At 51.0% G+C, this 17,654-nt stretch overlaps 1 protein-coding gene across 7 annotated transcripts in view; it reads right to left on the reverse strand.

The window, feature by feature from the left end:
* The window catches only part of ADCYAP1R1 (ADCYAP receptor type I), a 54,658-nt gene that overhangs the window by 24,973 nt on the left and 12,031 nt on the right, over positions 1-17,654 (reverse strand). For all 7 annotated transcript variants that reach the window (XM_038755607.1, XM_038755608.1, XM_038755610.1 and 4 more), the window contains 2 exons: positions 14,228-14,333; positions 2,405-2,512 (listed from right to left, as the gene is read on the reverse strand). In XM_038755607.1, coding sequence (XP_038611535.1) covers positions 2,405-2,512; positions 14,228-14,333 — 214 coding nt within the window. The remainder of the gene's footprint in view (positions 1-2,404; positions 2,513-14,227; positions 14,334-17,654) is intronic.

The raw sequence follows: 17,654 nt of genomic DNA on the forward strand, positions 1-17,654 counted from the left end.
GAGACCTTCACACCCTTCCCCTGCTCGGCCCGGCTCCTGGACCTGTCATCGTTCTGGAGCCCGCGGGTTCTGGAAGGAAGGAAGTGTGTGGAGGCAGGCAGCGTGGAGGCTGATGCAGTAGTAAAAGCAGACTATGCATGATAAGAGCTGAGGTCAGCTCGGACGGAGAGTCAGGAGTGTTGGGTGGCCCGTATTGGGTTACTGAGGGAGAGTCAGGGTTGGAGAGAAGAGAGTCAAGGGTGTTGGATAATCTGGACAGAGTCTCTGGGGAAGAGTCAGGTATGGAGAGGGGAGAGTCAGGGGTGTTGGATGGTCTGTGCTGGGTCACTGGTGGAGGGTCAGGATGGTTGGATGGTCTGTCCTAGAGGGTGACTAGCATACGGTTCCTCTCAGTGTCGTTCTGAATCCCCCGTTGAAAGCAGAATCTTGGGCCAGAAGGGCTTGGGGCCGGGGGGAGCCTGGCCGGGGAGTGGGCTTCCCAGGAGTTGATGGTCCTTGACGGATAATAATAGTTCTGGTATTTGTTAAGTACTTACTATGTGCTAAGCCCCATTCTAAGCGCTGGTGCGGATACAAGCAAATCGGGTGGGACATACTCCCTGTCCCAAATGGGGCTCACGGTCTCAATCCCCATTTTACAGATGAGGTAACTGAGGCACAGAGAAGTGAAGTGGCACGCCCAAGGTCACACAGCAGACATGTGGAGGAGCCGGGATTAGAACCTATAACCTTCTGACTCCCAGGCCCTGCTGTCTATCCACTATGCTATGCTTTTTGTTACTACGCCTTGATGATGATGGCATTTATTAAGTGCTTACTATGTGCCAAACACTGTTCTAAGCGCTGGGGAGGTTACAAGGTGATCAGGTTGTCCCATGTGGGGCTCACAGTCTAAATCCCCATTTGACAGATGAGGGAACTGAGGCCCAGAGAAGTGAAGTGACTCGCCCAAAGTCACAAAGCTAATTGGCAGCTTCTTCTCAGCATGGACCTCAAATGGACCCCAGAGACGAGTTAACTTGATTATCCCAAAGGCTGCTCCCAGAGAATGCACTGGGATTTGCCATTCGTTGATTCCCCGTTTTGGAATGCGTGGGCTTGTATCGGAAGTGTTATCGGGTTTTTTGTCTCCCCCGAAAAAACGAGGACACGACCCACGGAACGAACCCGCAGAACCCCCCTACGGCCAGCAGGCGGCAGCATTGGGCTGGAGCTGCGGAAAGCCGACAGGCCCCGCCCCCAGGGGCATCGGGCTCTACCGCTTTTTTTCTTTAAATTGTATTTGTTAAGCGCTCACTATGAGCCAGAAACTGTACTAAGCACTGGGGGTGATATAAGCTAATCAGGTAGGACACAGTCTATGTCCCATGTGGGGCTCCCCACTTCAATCTATACTTCACTTTGGTGCCTAGATTATCTTTGTACAGAAACGCTCTGGGTATGTCACTCCCCTCCTCAAAAATCCCCAGTGGCTGCTTATCAACCTTCGAATCAAGCAAAAACTCCTCATTCTAGGCTTCAAGGCTCTCCATTACCTCATCCCCTCCTACCTCACCTCCCTCCTCTCCTTCTCCAGCCCAGCCCGCACCCTCCGCTCCTCTGCCACTAACCTCCTCACTGTGCCTCGTCCTCGCCTGTCCTGCCGTCGACCGCCGGCCCACAACCTACCTCTGTCCTGGAATGCTCTCCCTCCACACATCTGCCAAATTAGCTCTCTTCCTCCCTTCAAAGCCTGAGAGCTCACCTCCTCCAGGAGGCCTTCCCAGACTGAAACCCCCTTTTTCCTCTCCTCCCTCTGCCCTACCCCCTCCCCTCCCCACTGAACTTGTGTATGTTTGTACATAATTATTACTATTTTGTTAATGATATGTATATAGCTATAATTCTACTTATTCTGATGGTATTGACACTTGTTTACTTGTTTTGTTGTCTGTCTCCCCCTTCTAGACTGTGAGCCCATTGTTGGGTAGGGACTGTATATATTGCTGATTTGTACTTCCCAAGCACTTAGTACAGTGCTGTGCACACAGGAAGCGCTCAGTGCCAGTGCTTAGAACAGTGCTTTGCACATAGTAAGCGCTTAATAAATGCCATCATCATTATTAAATACGATTGAATGAATGAATCCCCATTTTATAGATAAGTGATTTGCCCAAGGTCACAAGACAAAGTGGCAGAGCCGGGATTAGAACCCAGGTTCTCTGACTCCTAGGCTCTCTCCATTAGGCCATGCTGCTTTCTGTCAAGCTCTCAGGACAGTGCCCTGCGCATGGTAGGCGCTCAAAAAACGCCATCGAGGGACTGGGTCGGAAGCCCAAAGGTGTGGAACGGTCCTCTTCAGATGAACCGGCACAGCTGCATCTCAGGTGGGCAGTGGGGGGAGTTGGGGTGGGGGCGGCTTTACCTTCTTCCGAATTGACGATCCTGAAGAGTGCAGGGCAGCTTACAATGACCATCTCGCCGACTCCAGCTGGCTTCCAGCAGGTGATGTTGTCCCACATGCCAGGGCAACCTGTGGGGGGCCCAGAGAGGGGCCAGCACTGGAGAGGAGGGCCTGGCCTCCCAACTGTTTCCTCAGGGTCCCCAGCCAATCCCAAGATATTCCGGTGCCCACGAGTCTTGCTGGTAGCCCAGAGTTCACCTGCTCCCACCCACTAAATAGCCACCCATCTAGCAAGAACTTCCACCAACTAAACACCTGTCCAGGGGGTGGGACTTCTGGCTGGACTCGGCCCTCCCAGGACATTGGTGCAAAGAACCTAGCAGGACAAACCCATTCCAGGGTGGCCCTGGCTCTTCCATGGGTCAATGCTAGTATGGTTCTCTGCAGCCTGTGGTGTAGGGAGCTGGTTGGTATCAGCAGGGGCCTGCAGCCAGGTGTGGGCATCTCATCATTCTCCCTTGAGTCAGAGTTTCCTGCTTCCACATCCGTCCCTTGCCCCTGCCAAGGAAGGGCTGGGAGGCCCCAGCTTTCATTTAAATCCATTGTTATCACCACCAGAAATACATATGAGGCACCTGCTGTGTGCATGGAACAGTGTACCAGTCATCTACTATGTGCAGAGTGCCACCAGGGTGCCTACTGTGTGGAGATTGTGGAACTGGTCTTTACTTTGTGCATGGAACCCAATACCAGTATATGGCACACTTTACCGAGCACCTACTGTACGCAGAGCACTGTATTCATCATCTTATACATGCAGAGCACCATACCAAGAGCCAGCTGCATGCAGAACACTGTACTGGGTACCAACTATGTGCAGAGCATTGTACCGGTCACCTATTATGTGGAGAGCACTGCACCAGTTGACTGCTGTGTGCAGAGAGCTATACCGGGCCACCTCTTGTGTACTGGTGTGGAACATGTAAGCATTTCAAACTGCAACACACACATGCTCCCACTTAGTTTCTCAATTTCGAGCCTATCTCCACTGCTCTGTCAGCCCTTCGTACTGTGATTTATGCATCACTTTAAGGTCACGCTCTCTGAGGGGAGTCACAGTGGAGAAAAGGCCATGGCTATAAGGGCATGTTCACCAAGAGGAGTCACAGTGAAGGAAAGGCCATAACTACATGGTCACACTCATCAAGATGAGTCACAGCAGAAGAAAGGTCATAGCTACAAGGTCGCACTTCCCAAGAGGTGTCACAAAGGAGGTGAGGTCACTGATATAAGGTCATGCTCATCAAAGAAACACAGAAGAAGAGTCTCTGAGCTGCTATGGGGCCAGACTTGGAGACGAGTGACATGGGCAGACCACCCCACCTCCATCTTGTCCAGGACCTCAAAACCCCAGGCATTGCTTATAACCACTGTGCAGGACAGGGAAAGCAGTGGTGACCCAAGCAGTGGTGATAAATTCTAACAGTCGTTATGAGATTTATTGAGCGCTCACTCTAGGCCAAACACAATGCTGAGTGCTGAGGCAGATACAGAAGAATCAGTTCAGACACAGTACCTGTCCCCCATAGGGCTTCCAGACTAAGAGGGAATCGTACCCTCATTGTGCAGAGGAGTAAACTGAGGCTCAGAGAGGTTGAGTGACAGGCCTAAGGCAGCATGGCAGGCCAGGGGCAAAGTTAGGGTTAGAACCTGGGTTTACTGACTCTCACCTCTGTGGTCTTTCTGTGGTACCTCTCTCTGCTCAAACTGGATTTCCCAGAGACAGAGAGAGATTGGACGCTGATTTAGAGAGGGCCAGACCAGCCAAACTCCAGGTTGAGGGGAAATGTGTCCAACAAGAGGAGAAGTTGTCCGGTCCCATTCCCTTGACCGGCAATATGGTTCCTCTTTCTACTTGGGGTTGTGCCCTTCCCAGGACCTCGCTATGTAATCCTCACAGTGCTCCTGTTGACAGGCAGGAAGGAGTGGAGGGATGGGCTTATCACCCCTCCGGGTTACTACAGAGCAGAGGTCCGAGACTCACTCAGGAGATAAGAGTCCTGGTACTGGTGTGAGATTTGTGGCCTGAACTGATCAACCAATCAATCAGTCGGCATCATTCCTTGAGCACCTACCACCTGCAGAGCTCTATGTTAAGTGCTTGGGAGGTAATAATAATGATAATGATGGCATTTGTTAAGTGCTTACTATGTGCAAAGCACTGTTCTAAATGCTGGCGGGGATACAAGGTAATTAGGTTGTCCCATATGGGGCTCACAGTCTTAATCCCCATTTTACAGATGAGGTAACGGAGGCCCAGAGAAGACAAGTGACTTGCCCAAAGTCACACACAGTTTACAAGTGGCGGAGTCAGGATTAGAGCCCATGACCCTTGACTCCCAAGCCTGCGCTCTTTCCGCTGAGCCATGCTCCTTCTCTAACACTTGGTGTCCACCCTCGGAGGATTTTACAGTCTAGCAGGGGAGCCAGAAACTGAAAGAATTTACAGATAGGAGGAAAAGAAGTGACGCTGCACAAATCATTTTAATGTAGCCTTGCAAATGAGGACCTGAAAGAAACCAGCCTGGGTTGGCCAGCAAGAAAACCTCACCTGCATCAATGGGGACTCAGAGCCCTGCCAAGCAGCTGTTTGCCAGGCAAAGGTCTAAGTTCCTGATTCCCTTGAGGGCTCTGCTGGCCGGCCCAGCTCCTAACTCAGCAGATGATTCAGACTTTACAATAATAATGATGGCATTTGTTAAATGCTTACTATGTGCAAAGCACTGTTCTAAGTGCTGGAGAGGATACAAAGTGATCAGGTTGTCCCATGTGGGGCTCACAATGTTAATCCCCATTTTACAGATGAGGTAACTGAGCCACAGAGAAGTTGTGACTTGCCCAAAGTTACACAGCTGACAATTGGCGGAGCTGGGATTTGAACCCATGACCTCTGACTCCCAAGCCCATGCTCTTTCCACTGAGCCATGCTGCTTCTTTCCAAGACCAATGAATCCATTTCTTCATAAGAAGGATGGGGAGGAAATGGGAATCTATGATTCCCAGGCGGGTTGGGGAGGCTGTGAGGGATCATGTCCTCACCTTCTTTTAATCTTGGGAATTTTCCAAAAATAAAGTCTGAGGGTGGGGGTGGAGGCGGAGGGCAGCAGGCCAGAAGGAATGAGCCCCTTTTAGCTCGGTCATTTCTGGAACAGAAACTAAGCATCACACAGCCCGGACAAAAGGCTTGAAGCAGGAGACCAAGAGGGAAGAGAAAGGAAGCCTCCCCCCACCCCCACCCCCGCCAACTGCCTGGGACACACTAAGTATGGGAACAAACAGGGAGTAGGGTGGGGAAAACTGATGTTAAAGGGTTGATCCTTTTTCAGAAGCCAGTCAGCCTGCCGGACCTTTGCTGCCTCTGGCCAGGAACGCCTTCCCTCTTCTTATCCAACAGACATTCACTCTCTCCACCTTCAAAGCCTTATTAAAAGTACACCTCCTCCAAAAAAGCCTTCCCTAAGCCCTCATTTCCTCTTTTCCCACTCCTTCTGTCTCACCCTTGCATTTGGATTTTTCACCCTTTATTCACCTCTCTAAGCCCCACCAACACTTATGTCCATATCCATGATTTATTTATCTTATTGTCTGCCTCCCTCTCTAGACTGTAAACTCACTGTAAGCAGAGGCTGTATCTACCAACTCTGTTGTACTCTTCCAAGTGCTTAGTGCAGGGTTCTGCACACAATAAGCACTCAAAAATATGATTGATTGATTGATTGGGAACACCTCTCTGAAATTCCCTCTGAGGCTGGGGTCCCCAGAGAATCCAGAAACACTTTCCCCTCACCAGCCCTGGGTGGGGACTTGGAGTGGCTTTACTTCATGCAAGGGCTGGAATCTCTTAATAGGTACACGGCATCCATTTTCAACGACACATTCCATACTCTCTCTGTGCCTAGCACTCTGCTTTGCACCCAGTCTCACAGTCCAGAACAGGAAATGGAGGCCCAAAGAGGTTGAGGGACTTGCCCAGTGTCATACAGCAGACTGGGGGTGGAGGCAGGACTGAGCATTTGCTTGGGAGTCAGAGAACCTGGTTCTAATCCTGGCTCTGCGACCTTGGACAATTCGCTTCATTTCTCTGTGCCTCAGTTACCTCATCTGTAAAATGGGGATTAAAACTGTGAGCCCTCAGTTGGACAGGGATTGTATCTGACCCAATTATCTTGTATCTACCCCAGCACTTAGTACAGTGCCTGGCACAGAGTGAAGCACTTAACAAATACCACTATTATTATTATTATTATTATTATTAAAAACGAGGGTCTCTCTCACCTCGGCCCCGGGCTCCAACCCCTTGCCCACTATGCTGCCTCACTGCTGACTGGGGGCCCTATCTGAGAAGGACTGAAGAAGCCATATAATGGGGGGCTGAGGGCATCCAGGGGGTTCAGGTCTACCAGAGGTGGAGGAGAGCTGGGCCTCACTTTTTTCCAACCCTACTGTGGTACCAGAGAGGGTGGAGTTAAAGTCATGCTCTCCAAAAAGCACCTTTTCACCTATTCTTTTCCCAGCCTCGCCCCGTGAGTTCTCTCACCTCCCCCAGTCACAGAGGATGTTGGGGGTTCCCGCTCTTGGCCTGGATTGTATCCAGACCACCAGCGGACTGCAGAAAGCAGTCCTGAGGGTGTCTCTGTTAATTGAGCGTAGGCTGGATGTGATAGCCCCATTTGGGCAGCTCCATTTAATTGTGCTTCAGGGTCATTAATTATTCAAACCAATAGTGCTTCAGGGAGGGCCCAGCTACAAGGGCAGGCGCCAGAGCCCTTGGGAAGGCTGGCCAGAAACAGCAAGCTTGCTTTTTTTAAAAAATGGTATTTATTAAGCGCTTAATATGTGCCAGGCACTGTACTAGGCACTGGGTTGGATACTAGCAAATCGGGTTGGACACAGTCCCCATCCCACGTGGGGCTCACAGTCTCAATCTTTATTTTATAGATGAGTAACTGAGGCACCGAGAAGTGAAGTGACTTGCCCAAGTTCATACAGTCGACAAGTGGAGGGGCCAGGATTAGAACCCATGGCCTTCTGACTCTCAGGGCCACGCTCTATCATCTGTGCCACGCTGCTTCTCACTTGTTCAGTCACTTTGGCCAGAGCGGGAGCACCCCAAGGTAGACAACTCAAAATGCACTCTCTTCTTCCTTCTCCTCCCCCTCAACACTGAAGCCCCTGGTGAGTGATGCCCTAGCCTGGTAACTGCCAGGTGGGGTGGGGAGGAGACATGGTCCCTGTCCTTGAGGAGCTGCCAGATGATTAATAATAATAATTGTGGTTTTGGTTAATTGCTTACTATGTGCCAAGCACTGTACTAAGCGCTTAGTACAGTGCTCTGCACACAATAAGCGCTCAGGAAATACAATTGAATGAAGTAATGGAGTGTATACACGCAAATGAGTTGGACACAGTCCATGTTCCACATGAGGCTCACAGTCTTCATCCCCATATTACAGATGAGGTAACTAAAGCACCCCCTCTCAGAGTCACACCTGGAGACTTTCCAGTACTCTACCAGTCTTCACTACGGGAGGGAGAGTCGAGCAGAGTCATACCCGTGACTTGCTCCCTTTATTCATCACATTTATTGTGCATTTAGCTTTAATTCTATTTGTTCTGACGACGACACCTGTCTACATGTTTTGTTTTGTTGTCCATCTCCCCCTTCTAGACTGTGAGCCCATTGTTGGGTAGAGACCGTCTCTACATGTTGCTGACTTGTACTTCCCAAGCGCTTAGTACAGTGCTCTGCACACAGTAAGCGCTCAATAAATGCAATTGAATGAATGAATGAATTCCCAGCTTGGGCAGTGGCTAGTGAGTGGAAGGCAATCTGCTCCAAGTCAAAACTCACCTGTGCTGGCATGGAGAGAGTCGAGGGCAGAGACTCAAGTTTACTGCACGGAAGGAGGCAATAGTAAACCACTTCCGTATTTTTACCAAGAAAACTATGGATACACTACCAGAATGGCTGCAGATGGAGGTGGGGCGTTCTGGGAGAGATGTATCCATGGTGTTGCTAAGGGTCGGAGTCGATTTGACAGCATAAGATGAGACAATTAAGGTAAAGATTTCCTACACAATCCAACCCCACTCACTTCGCTCTTCTAATACCGACCTAATCATTGTACCTCGATCTTGGCTATCTTGCTGCCAATCCCTTGCCCACGTCTGCTCTCTGGCATGGAACTTCCTCCCCCTTCATATCCAACAGACCGCCACTCTTCCCATCTTCAAAACCCTACTAAAATCACATATCCTACAAAAGACCATCCCCGACTAAGCCCTCATTTCTGCACTTGGGATCATCTTAAGCAATCAATCAATCAAACATTTACTGAGCACTGTGTGCACAGCACTGTATGGCAGAATGCATTGCAGAGTATAACATAACAGAGTTGGGAGATCATACATTCCCTACCCACAAAAAGCTTGAGTCTGGAAGGGGAAGCACTTTGCACTTTGACAGTCAACTCTCACTTTTGTACACACCCACCTGTAATTTATATTAATGGGTATCTTATAATAATAATAATGGCATTTATTAAGTGCTTACATGTGCAAAGCACTATTCTAAGCGCTGGAAACAGTGCTTGGCACATAGTAAGCGCTTAACAAATGTCATCAAGTGACTTGTTCAAGGTCACACTGCAGACATGAGGCAGATGGGGATTAGAGCCCACATCCTCTGACTCGCAAACCCGTGTTTTTGCCATTATCTTCCCTTCTTGTATGAAAGCTCCTTATGGGCAGGGATCGTATCTATCAACTCTGTTGTGTTGTACTCTCAATTGCTTAGTACAGTACTCTGCACACAGTAATTGCTCAGTAAAGAAGCCATGTTGCTTGGTAGATAGAGCACAGGCCTGGGAGTCGGAAGGACCTGGGTTCTAACCCTGACTTTGCCACTGTCTGCTGTTTGACCCTGGGCAAGTCACTTAACTTATTTATTTATATTAATGTCTGTCTCTCCCTCTAGGCTGTAAGTTTATTATGGGCAGGGAACATGTCTGCCAATTCTGTTGTAATGTACTTTCCAAAGCATTTCGTTCAGGGCTCTGCATCTATTAAGTGTTCAATAAATATAACTGATTGTTTGATAGATTGATTATGCCTCAGTTACTTCATCTGTAAAATGGGGATTCAGACTGTGGGCCTCACATGACATGGACTGTATCCAACCTGATTAGCTTTTATTTACCCCAGCTTTGTGTACAGTGTCTGGTGGGCAGTAAATGTTTAACAAATACCGTAAAAAATCATTCACTGATTGGACAAACTCTGAGCCCCTTGTGGGACAGGGATTGGGTAAGGCACAAATATCCCGTACTTACTCCAGTGGTCATCACAGAGTTAAGCCCAGAACAAGCCCTGAATCATTACTATTGAAACACCTGGAGACCCAGTTTTTATGCATCTGGCAGTGCAGAGCCCCCCAGAAGGGGAGGAAGAGTTCAGAGAGAAGGCAATATATAATTTGCTTGAGCAATGTAATGCGGATAATCCAAGTGGATAATCAAACCACAGGCAGTGGATGGAGGGTCAATGGAAGAATGGGCTTGGAGTTTTCCAGCTGCCAATAATAATAGAGAAGCAACGTGAAGGAGCACGGGCTTTGGAGTCAGGGATCATGGGTTCGAATCCCAGCACAGCCAATTATCAGCTGTGTGACTTTGGGCAAGTAACTTAACTTCTCTGGGCCTCAGTTACCTCATCTGTAAAATGGGGATTAAGACTGTAAGCCCCCCGTGGGACAACCTGATCTCCTTTTAACCTCCCCAGTACTTAGAACAATGCTTTGCACATAGTAAGCGCTTAATAAATGCCATTATTATTATTATTATTAGTTCAGAGCTTACTATGTTCTAAGCGATGGGGTAGCTACAAGATTATCAGGTCAGGCAGTCCCTGTTCCATTTGGGGCTAACAATCTAGGTAAGAGAGAGAGAGAGAGGGCAAACTGAAGAACGAGAAGTTAAGTGACTTGCCTAAGGTCACACAGCAGACAAGTGTCAGAGCCGGAGTAGAACCCAGGTCCCGGACTCTCCCAGAAGGAAAATGAATGAAAATATTCCTCTTCGCGGCAGGGCTAGTGGAAGCAGGTGTCGTAATTGGCCAGGGCAAGGCCCTCGGAGGGGAGCCGGCTCTTTCCAATCTGGACAGCGGAGTCGTGATGGGGCAGGGTCTCGGGGAGCGGAGCCAGGAGCCCTTTCTCCGACGAATACCTGCACAGCCTCCTCCGGGCAGCCCACCGGGAGCCTCTTCTTCCCTTCTCCCTCCACTTTGAAACCCTCCCGTGACCCCTCAGGCTATCGCAGTGCTCTCCCAATCCCCGCTGAACTGGAACCTCGTTAGGGACGGGGGCCGTGTCAGCTAATTCTGTTGTACTGTACTCTCCCAAGCGCTCAGTACAGTGCTCTGCACATAGTAAGCGCTCAATAAATATACCATTGATCGATTGACGCGCACAGAGCGCACTCTGCTTCCTGAGGGTGGGGGGCTTCCCCGGGTTTAGCGCGCACTCCTTCCCCAGTCCAACCCTTCCTCTATGGAAAACTTGCATCTGTTTCAGAGGGGTGAGGAAAATCGCAGGGGCGAGGGAGAGGAACAAGAGGTGTTTAGAAGGGAGGGGGGAGCTGCGAACGGGAAGCCGTGGACAAATTAAGCTAGGGGAAGGAGAGGGAGCGATGCGGAGGGAACGGGAGAGAGCGGGAGCGAGGAGGGGAGAGTGGAAAAAGAGGAAGAGAAGAGCAAAGTCGGAGGTAATCAGGATAAATTGGATGGCAGAAGAGCAGGGAGAGGAATGGGGGAGAAACTAGGTGATGGAAAAAAAAAGGGACACCCGCAGATAGCCACCATCACCAAAAGGCATTTTCTCCGTCAGCCCCAGTGCCGGTACGCACGGGGTTAAGGGGATTCCTCCGGCCCCCTCCGCCCCGACCCGCGGACCCCCTTGGTGGTCGGCGGCCAACCCCCGGCCCGGGGGAAGACCCCTACTCCATCTTAGCCCTGCCGCCACGGCGCCTGCGCCTGCAAAATGGTCTCTCCCCGCCCGCGCAACGACAGCTCCGATCCCGCACACCGAACCGCGGAGCGCAGCCCGCACCCTTCCCATCCCCATCCGCCTCGTGTGACAGCGACCGGTTCACAACGCGCCCCCTGAAACGCACTAGCGCCCTTTCCCTCTCCCAGCTCCTCCTACATCGCCAAACCGCATCTCCCCACCTCTGTCCGGTTTCTCCCAGCCCTATTGTGCCAGGAAGCCTTCCCGGATTACGCAGACACGAGCTGCCACCCCTTCGCCCCCACCCCTCCCTGCATGGAGGACAACGGGAACGGTCGGAATAAAATCTTGTGTGCGGTTGACGCCAAATCTCCACCCCTAAAATGTGAGCTTTTGTCCTAGACCAGATCTTACCCTCAGCAGATGGCAGCCCCTTGAGGGCAGGGACCCTGGTTTCTTTCTCTGTCCACTGACCCGGCCCAGAGTGAGTACATCTGTGTGTCTTGTCTTTCTCCCCATCAGAATGACAGTCCCTTGAGGAGAGGGGGCATGTGGCTTTGGACTCTGAGTCACAAGGAGCCTGAAATTCATCTCATCTAGTTCCAGCACCCTACTGATTTTGTTTTTATATGGCGTATTTGTCCTTGTGTTTTATCCTGTCTTAAGGTTGCGTTGTTTCATTACTCCTGGTGTGTCTATCTGCAGTCTTCATATTCTTAGTCTGAGTCCACCCTCCCTCAGAATTCCCCCTCCAGGGACAGAGACTGGGTGTAATTCTTACCTCTGAGTTTTTTCCCAGGACATAATAATAATAATAATGGTGTTTGTTAAGCACTTACTATGTGCCAAGCACTGTTCTAACCGCTGGTGTAGATACAAGGTAATCAGATTGGACACAATCCCTGTCCCACATGGAGATCACAATCTCAATCCTCATTTCCAGATGAGGTAACTGAGGCACAGAGAAGTTAATTGTCATGCCTAAGGTTACACAGCAGACAAGTGGCGGAGCTGGGATTAGAACCCACGACCACTGATTCCCAAGTCCGTGCTCTTGGCACTAGGCCCTGCTGCTTAATATCAGTTTTTCAATCAGTATTTGAGTGTTTACTGTGTGCAGAGCATTGTACTAAGCGCTTGGGAGAGTACAATACAACAGAGTTGGTAGACACATTTCTTTGCCCACAATGAACTTACATTCTAGACCTTGGTAAAGTATTCTTCACACATTAAGTGCTTAAGAAATACTGTTACTCCTCCTCCTCTCTTTACTTCTCCCCCATTGCCCTGCAGAGTATGTGTACGTGTGTGTGTGTGTGTGTGTGTGTGTGTGTGTGTGTATGTGAGGTATTTTGTTAAACACTTACTACATGCCAAGCACTGTACTAAGTGCTGGGGTAGAGGCAAGATAACCAAGTACCACATGAGGGTCACAATCTAAATAAGGGGAGAACAGGTACTGAATCCCCACTTTGCAGGTGAAGGAAATGAGGCACAGAGAAGTTCAGTGACATGCCCGAAGTCACACAGTAGGCAAGTGCTGGAGCTGGGATTGGAACCCAGGGCCTCTGCTCCTAGGCCCATGCTCTTTTCACAAGGCCACTCTGCTGCTGTGCGTATGTATGTGTTGGGAGGAGTGTGACAGCCCCTCGAGAGCAAGTAATATATTTTCTCCAAAGCCCAGCACAGTGTGTAGGTGTGTCCTGTGTCCCCATTAGACTGGCAGACTGGAGGGCAGGGGCCATGTCTTCTCCCTGTGTTTCCCCCACCAGTTCCTTCTCTTCCTCCCTGTCCTGACAGCTGGGTCCCGAGGTGGCTGTGGCCCAGGGGAAACCATTTAACAAGGACTCCAGCAGCTGCTTCTGTCACTAACCCTGTTCTTATTTCCTGCACACTAACAAGGAGGTAATGCACTCACGATGTAGAGGAGAAAACTGGATCAGTAGAGGGTGGGGGGGGGGGGGGGGAGTCACAGTGACATAGATGGTTGTGGTGTGGGAGAAGGGAGGATCACTGGCAAAGCACTAATCCTGGCCAAACAGAACAACCCCTCAGGGGAATCTGAGTGGGGTCCCCTCTTGGGGGCACCTCTCTCTCTTCAAACACAGACAGAAGGCTAAAGCACCAGGAGTTTTCAGAAAACCAGGATTTTTCAAAGCTGCCCTAACTACATTCCTTGTCAACACATCCTCAGTTCCTGAGTGGGGACACGAGCCCCCAGATATGGCAGATCTCCACACTAGCATGGGTCCTTCACCTTGCTGGGGGACCCTATTTTGCCTTCTCCATAAAGAGCTCACAACTTAGAGGAGCAGAAAGTGAGCGGAGACCAGGCTAGAGAGGTTTGACATTGCATGTGGCCCCAGGGGCAGCTTGGATCACAAATCCACAGATAATCCCCCTGCCCAACCTTGCTTCTGCCCACCACCTCTCCCACCCATGGCAGTAGGCACAGAACCAAGATGGCAAATTTAACTATCATCTCCTCTCTCCCCAGCCACTATCGTGTAGCAGAGCAAATGAATGGCCAACAAGCTCTACCACCTGAATTATCCTTTAGCTGGATTATCCACTTCCAGATGCATGATCCCCCAGCATCCCTGGATAATGGAAAACTGGTTACACACGGATGAATAGGAACACAGTTTGAGCCTCCAGGGAGATGGGAGGGAGACACTGTAGGCTAGATGTGCTAAGGATGGCTCCCTCCCCACGCCCTGGGCAGCAGGGCCCCACCCAGACCCCATAAAGCTGAATCCCAGACCCCAGCTATGGGCTCTTACCTGGAGAAGACTCATTGATGCCAATCAGAGCTGTGAGTCTCTGGATCTTCTCCAAACAGATTTCCTGCTCCTTTCTGAAGATGCAGTCCGAGTGCGTGGTGGCCACCTGTGGGGCGATGGACATCACAGGACCCAGACAGTCACCGGGCGGCCCCTCTGCTGGCAGGGCACGCATTGGTCAGTCCCTAAGAAACTGTTCTTCACCTGGAAGAGGCTGGGCCCCCCTGGCTGGCTCGGTGGGGGCGGGAGGGGCATTAGATGGTCAGCACTTCAAATGTGGGGGCGGGGGGCAGAATGGCAGACCTTCATCCTGCACATGCAAACCTGCTTCTTCTTTGGACCCCAGCCCAGAGGGTGGGGTGGGGAGGTGTGGGCAGGGGCAGGAGACTGCTTCTCCAAATTCTGCCATCAGTTCCGAATTGCACCTGTCTTCTGCCAATTTCCCCAGCAAAAGTTCTCTGCCAACCTTCCACTGGCTCTTTCATTAGTCCTGGGCTCTGCTCCACCCAGGGGGCATCAGCTTCATTTCAGCCCCTCGACTCACTTAAAGCTGGCAGGAGAGAGGGCCGAGTCATCATCTCATAAATACATGCCCCTCCTCCGCTTGCCCACAGCCCTTCGACCCCTCAACCCCACCTGTGCTGACAGCTTCCCTGGAAGATCATGGGGACTATCTACCCATAGTGCCCAGAGCTGAGGCCCAGAGAGGTTAAGCAACTTTCCCAAGGTCACACAGCCATGAATAGATTATTGTGGAGCCAGAATCCTGCACCTCCAGTCACCCTCGTGGTTCTTCCAAAAGGTGCACATAGACTTGTGATGGTTGTGGGGGCTCTGGGTGAGGAGGGTGGGGGACAGCGATGGAGCACTCAAGCAGAACCACAGTGCCGTCCAAAGCTTCCCACAAGAATGAGTACCAGGCAAGGGGGTCAGGGGCCAGGCAAGCCAGGCAGGGGAGCCAGGCAGGGAAGCTGGGTGCTAAGGAGTGGAAGTGGGGAAGGAAGCCCGGCAGAAGAACTGGACACCAGCCAACCTAAACAGGGAGCCTGGAAGGAGAGCTGAATGCCAGGGAGCCTGGGCAAGGGGACCAGGTGCTAGACAGGCTAGGAAAGGCAGCTGGATGCCAGGTGGGCCTGACAGGGAACCCAGACTCCAGGTGGGCCCGGCAGGGAAGCCAGATTCCAGGTGGGCTCAGCAGGGGAGCGGGACTCCAGTTGGGCCAGGCAGGGGTTCTGGACACCAGGCAGTGGAGCTGGATACCAGGCAGGAGCACTAGGCTCAGGAACTGAAACCTAAGAGCCCACGAACCAGGCAGCTGGGGTGAAAGGCAGATTCAGGAAAGAAGAAAAGTGTCAACTAAGCTTTGTCCATGGTATCACACTCACAAATACAGCCATAATTGCACATGCATGTACACAAAGTTGCCCATTCTCCCTTATGCACGGAAAAGCATAAACAGTTGCACACGTGTATAAACACCAACACAATTTCACACAAATAATCCTAACACTTATAACAGTCGTGCTTGTCTTCCCCTTATCTTATATGTACCCCACTGCACATGGAAAGCATTTAGCAAATAATCTTTAATAATAATAATGGCATTTATTAAGCGCTTACTATGTGCAAGGCACTGTTCTAAGTGCTGGGGAGGTTACAAGGTGATCAGGTTGTCCCACGGGGGACTCACAGTTTTAATCCCCATTTTACAGATGAGATAGGCACAGAGAAGTTAAGCGACTTGCCTAAAGTCACACAGCTGACAATTGATGGAGCAGGGATTTGAACCCATGACCTCTGACTCCAAAGCCCATGCTCTTTCCACTGAGCTACGATGCTTTTCCTTAAGCGGGGAGAGAGAGCAGGCAAAGCCAGGTTCAGTCCCCTCCAGAGGACTCCACTGTGCTGAACAGAAAGGTGCTGAACAGAAAGACCCTGGAGAATCCTAATCTTCGGATCTCCTCCACCCAAGAAATTTCAAACTTATTTCCATATCCTTGACTCCTTCCTACCGTGGGTAGATTATTCCGTGTCTGTCTCGCTGTTCTCCCACTGGATTACGTCCAGTACTGTCTACCAAACTTTCCCCAGGCCCAGCACAAAGTTCTGCACACAGGAGGTGCTTCCTACATGCCCTTGCTGGACGGAAGAGTACGGGGAGAAAGATTTTTAGTTCTCGTCGGTGGCTTCCTACTGCTCCTGCGAAACAGGAGGATAGACCCTCCAGTGTACGGAGTGGGGAAACCGAGGCCCAGAGAGGATAAGAAACTTTACCAAGGCCACCCAGCAAGGACTGAGGTGGGGCTAAATGTAGGACTTCCAGCCCCAAACGTTGCCCGGAGCTCCGCTTTGCCTCAGGATCGGCCCTGGCCGCCAGTCCCGTTTTTGTTACGTTGCCCGAGGAGGGGGCGGGGGGCTTGATCATCTGCAGACTCCCGGGAAGTGCCAGGAGTCCAGGAAGCAGGTGGCCGGCTCTCGGCCGTGCTGAGCGTTAACTGACTCATCTGTTCTCCGCCAGCGGCAGCCGGGCTCCCCCTCGCTCCCCACTCCCGCTTCCGGCCGTCGCTCAAACACAATAGGCAATTAAGCCCAATTAAAACATCTCTCACCCGGGCCCGAGTCCCCATCTGACTGACAGCGAGACTGACTGGGGGAGGCGAAGAAGGAGCGAGGAGCCTCGAGGGGTCTCCACCGCGGAGCATCCTTCCCCCCCTCAACGCTCCCCGGCGGGGAAGGCGCTGATTGGTGGCTTTTTATGGTATTTGTTAAGGGTTTACTATGTGCCAGGCACTGTTCTAAGCGCTGGGGTAGATAATAATAATAATGATAGTATTTGTTAAGCGCTATGTGCAAAGCACCGTTCTAAGCGCTGGGGAGGTTACAAAGTGATCAGGTTGTCCCACGGGGGGCTCACAGTTTTAATTCCCATTTTACAAATGAGGTAACAGGCACAGAGAAGTTAAGTGACTTGCCCAAAGTCACACAGCTGACAGTTACAAGATAAACAGGTGGGACACAGTCCCTGTCCCACAAGACGCTCACAGACTTATTCCCCATCAACCTTAATCCACATTTTACAGATGCTGTATCTGAAGCCCAGAGAAGTGAAGTGCCGTGACTGTGAGCCCGTAGTTGGGTAGGGATTGTCTCTATGTGTTGCTGAATTGTACTTTCCAAGCACTTAGTACAGAACTCTGCACACAGTAAGAGTTTAATAAATACGATTGAATGAACTTGCCCAAGGTCACACAGCAGGCAAGTGGTGGGGCCGGGATTAGACTCCCAGGCCCGTGCCCTATCCACTAGGCCCCGCTGCTTCTCCAGGGGGGTTGTCCGCACCCCCCCCCCCCCACTTGGTAGTCAGTAGTACTTATTGGGCGCCAGTATAGGTAAAGCACTGTAGCGGGCATCTACTTTGGGCAGAGTT

Source organism: Tachyglossus aculeatus, chromosome 13 (genome assembly GCF_015852505.1).
Source record: "Tachyglossus aculeatus isolate mTacAcu1 chromosome 13, mTacAcu1.pri, whole genome shotgun sequence".
Taxonomy (NCBI): domain Eukaryota; kingdom Metazoa; phylum Chordata; class Mammalia; order Monotremata; family Tachyglossidae; genus Tachyglossus; species Tachyglossus aculeatus.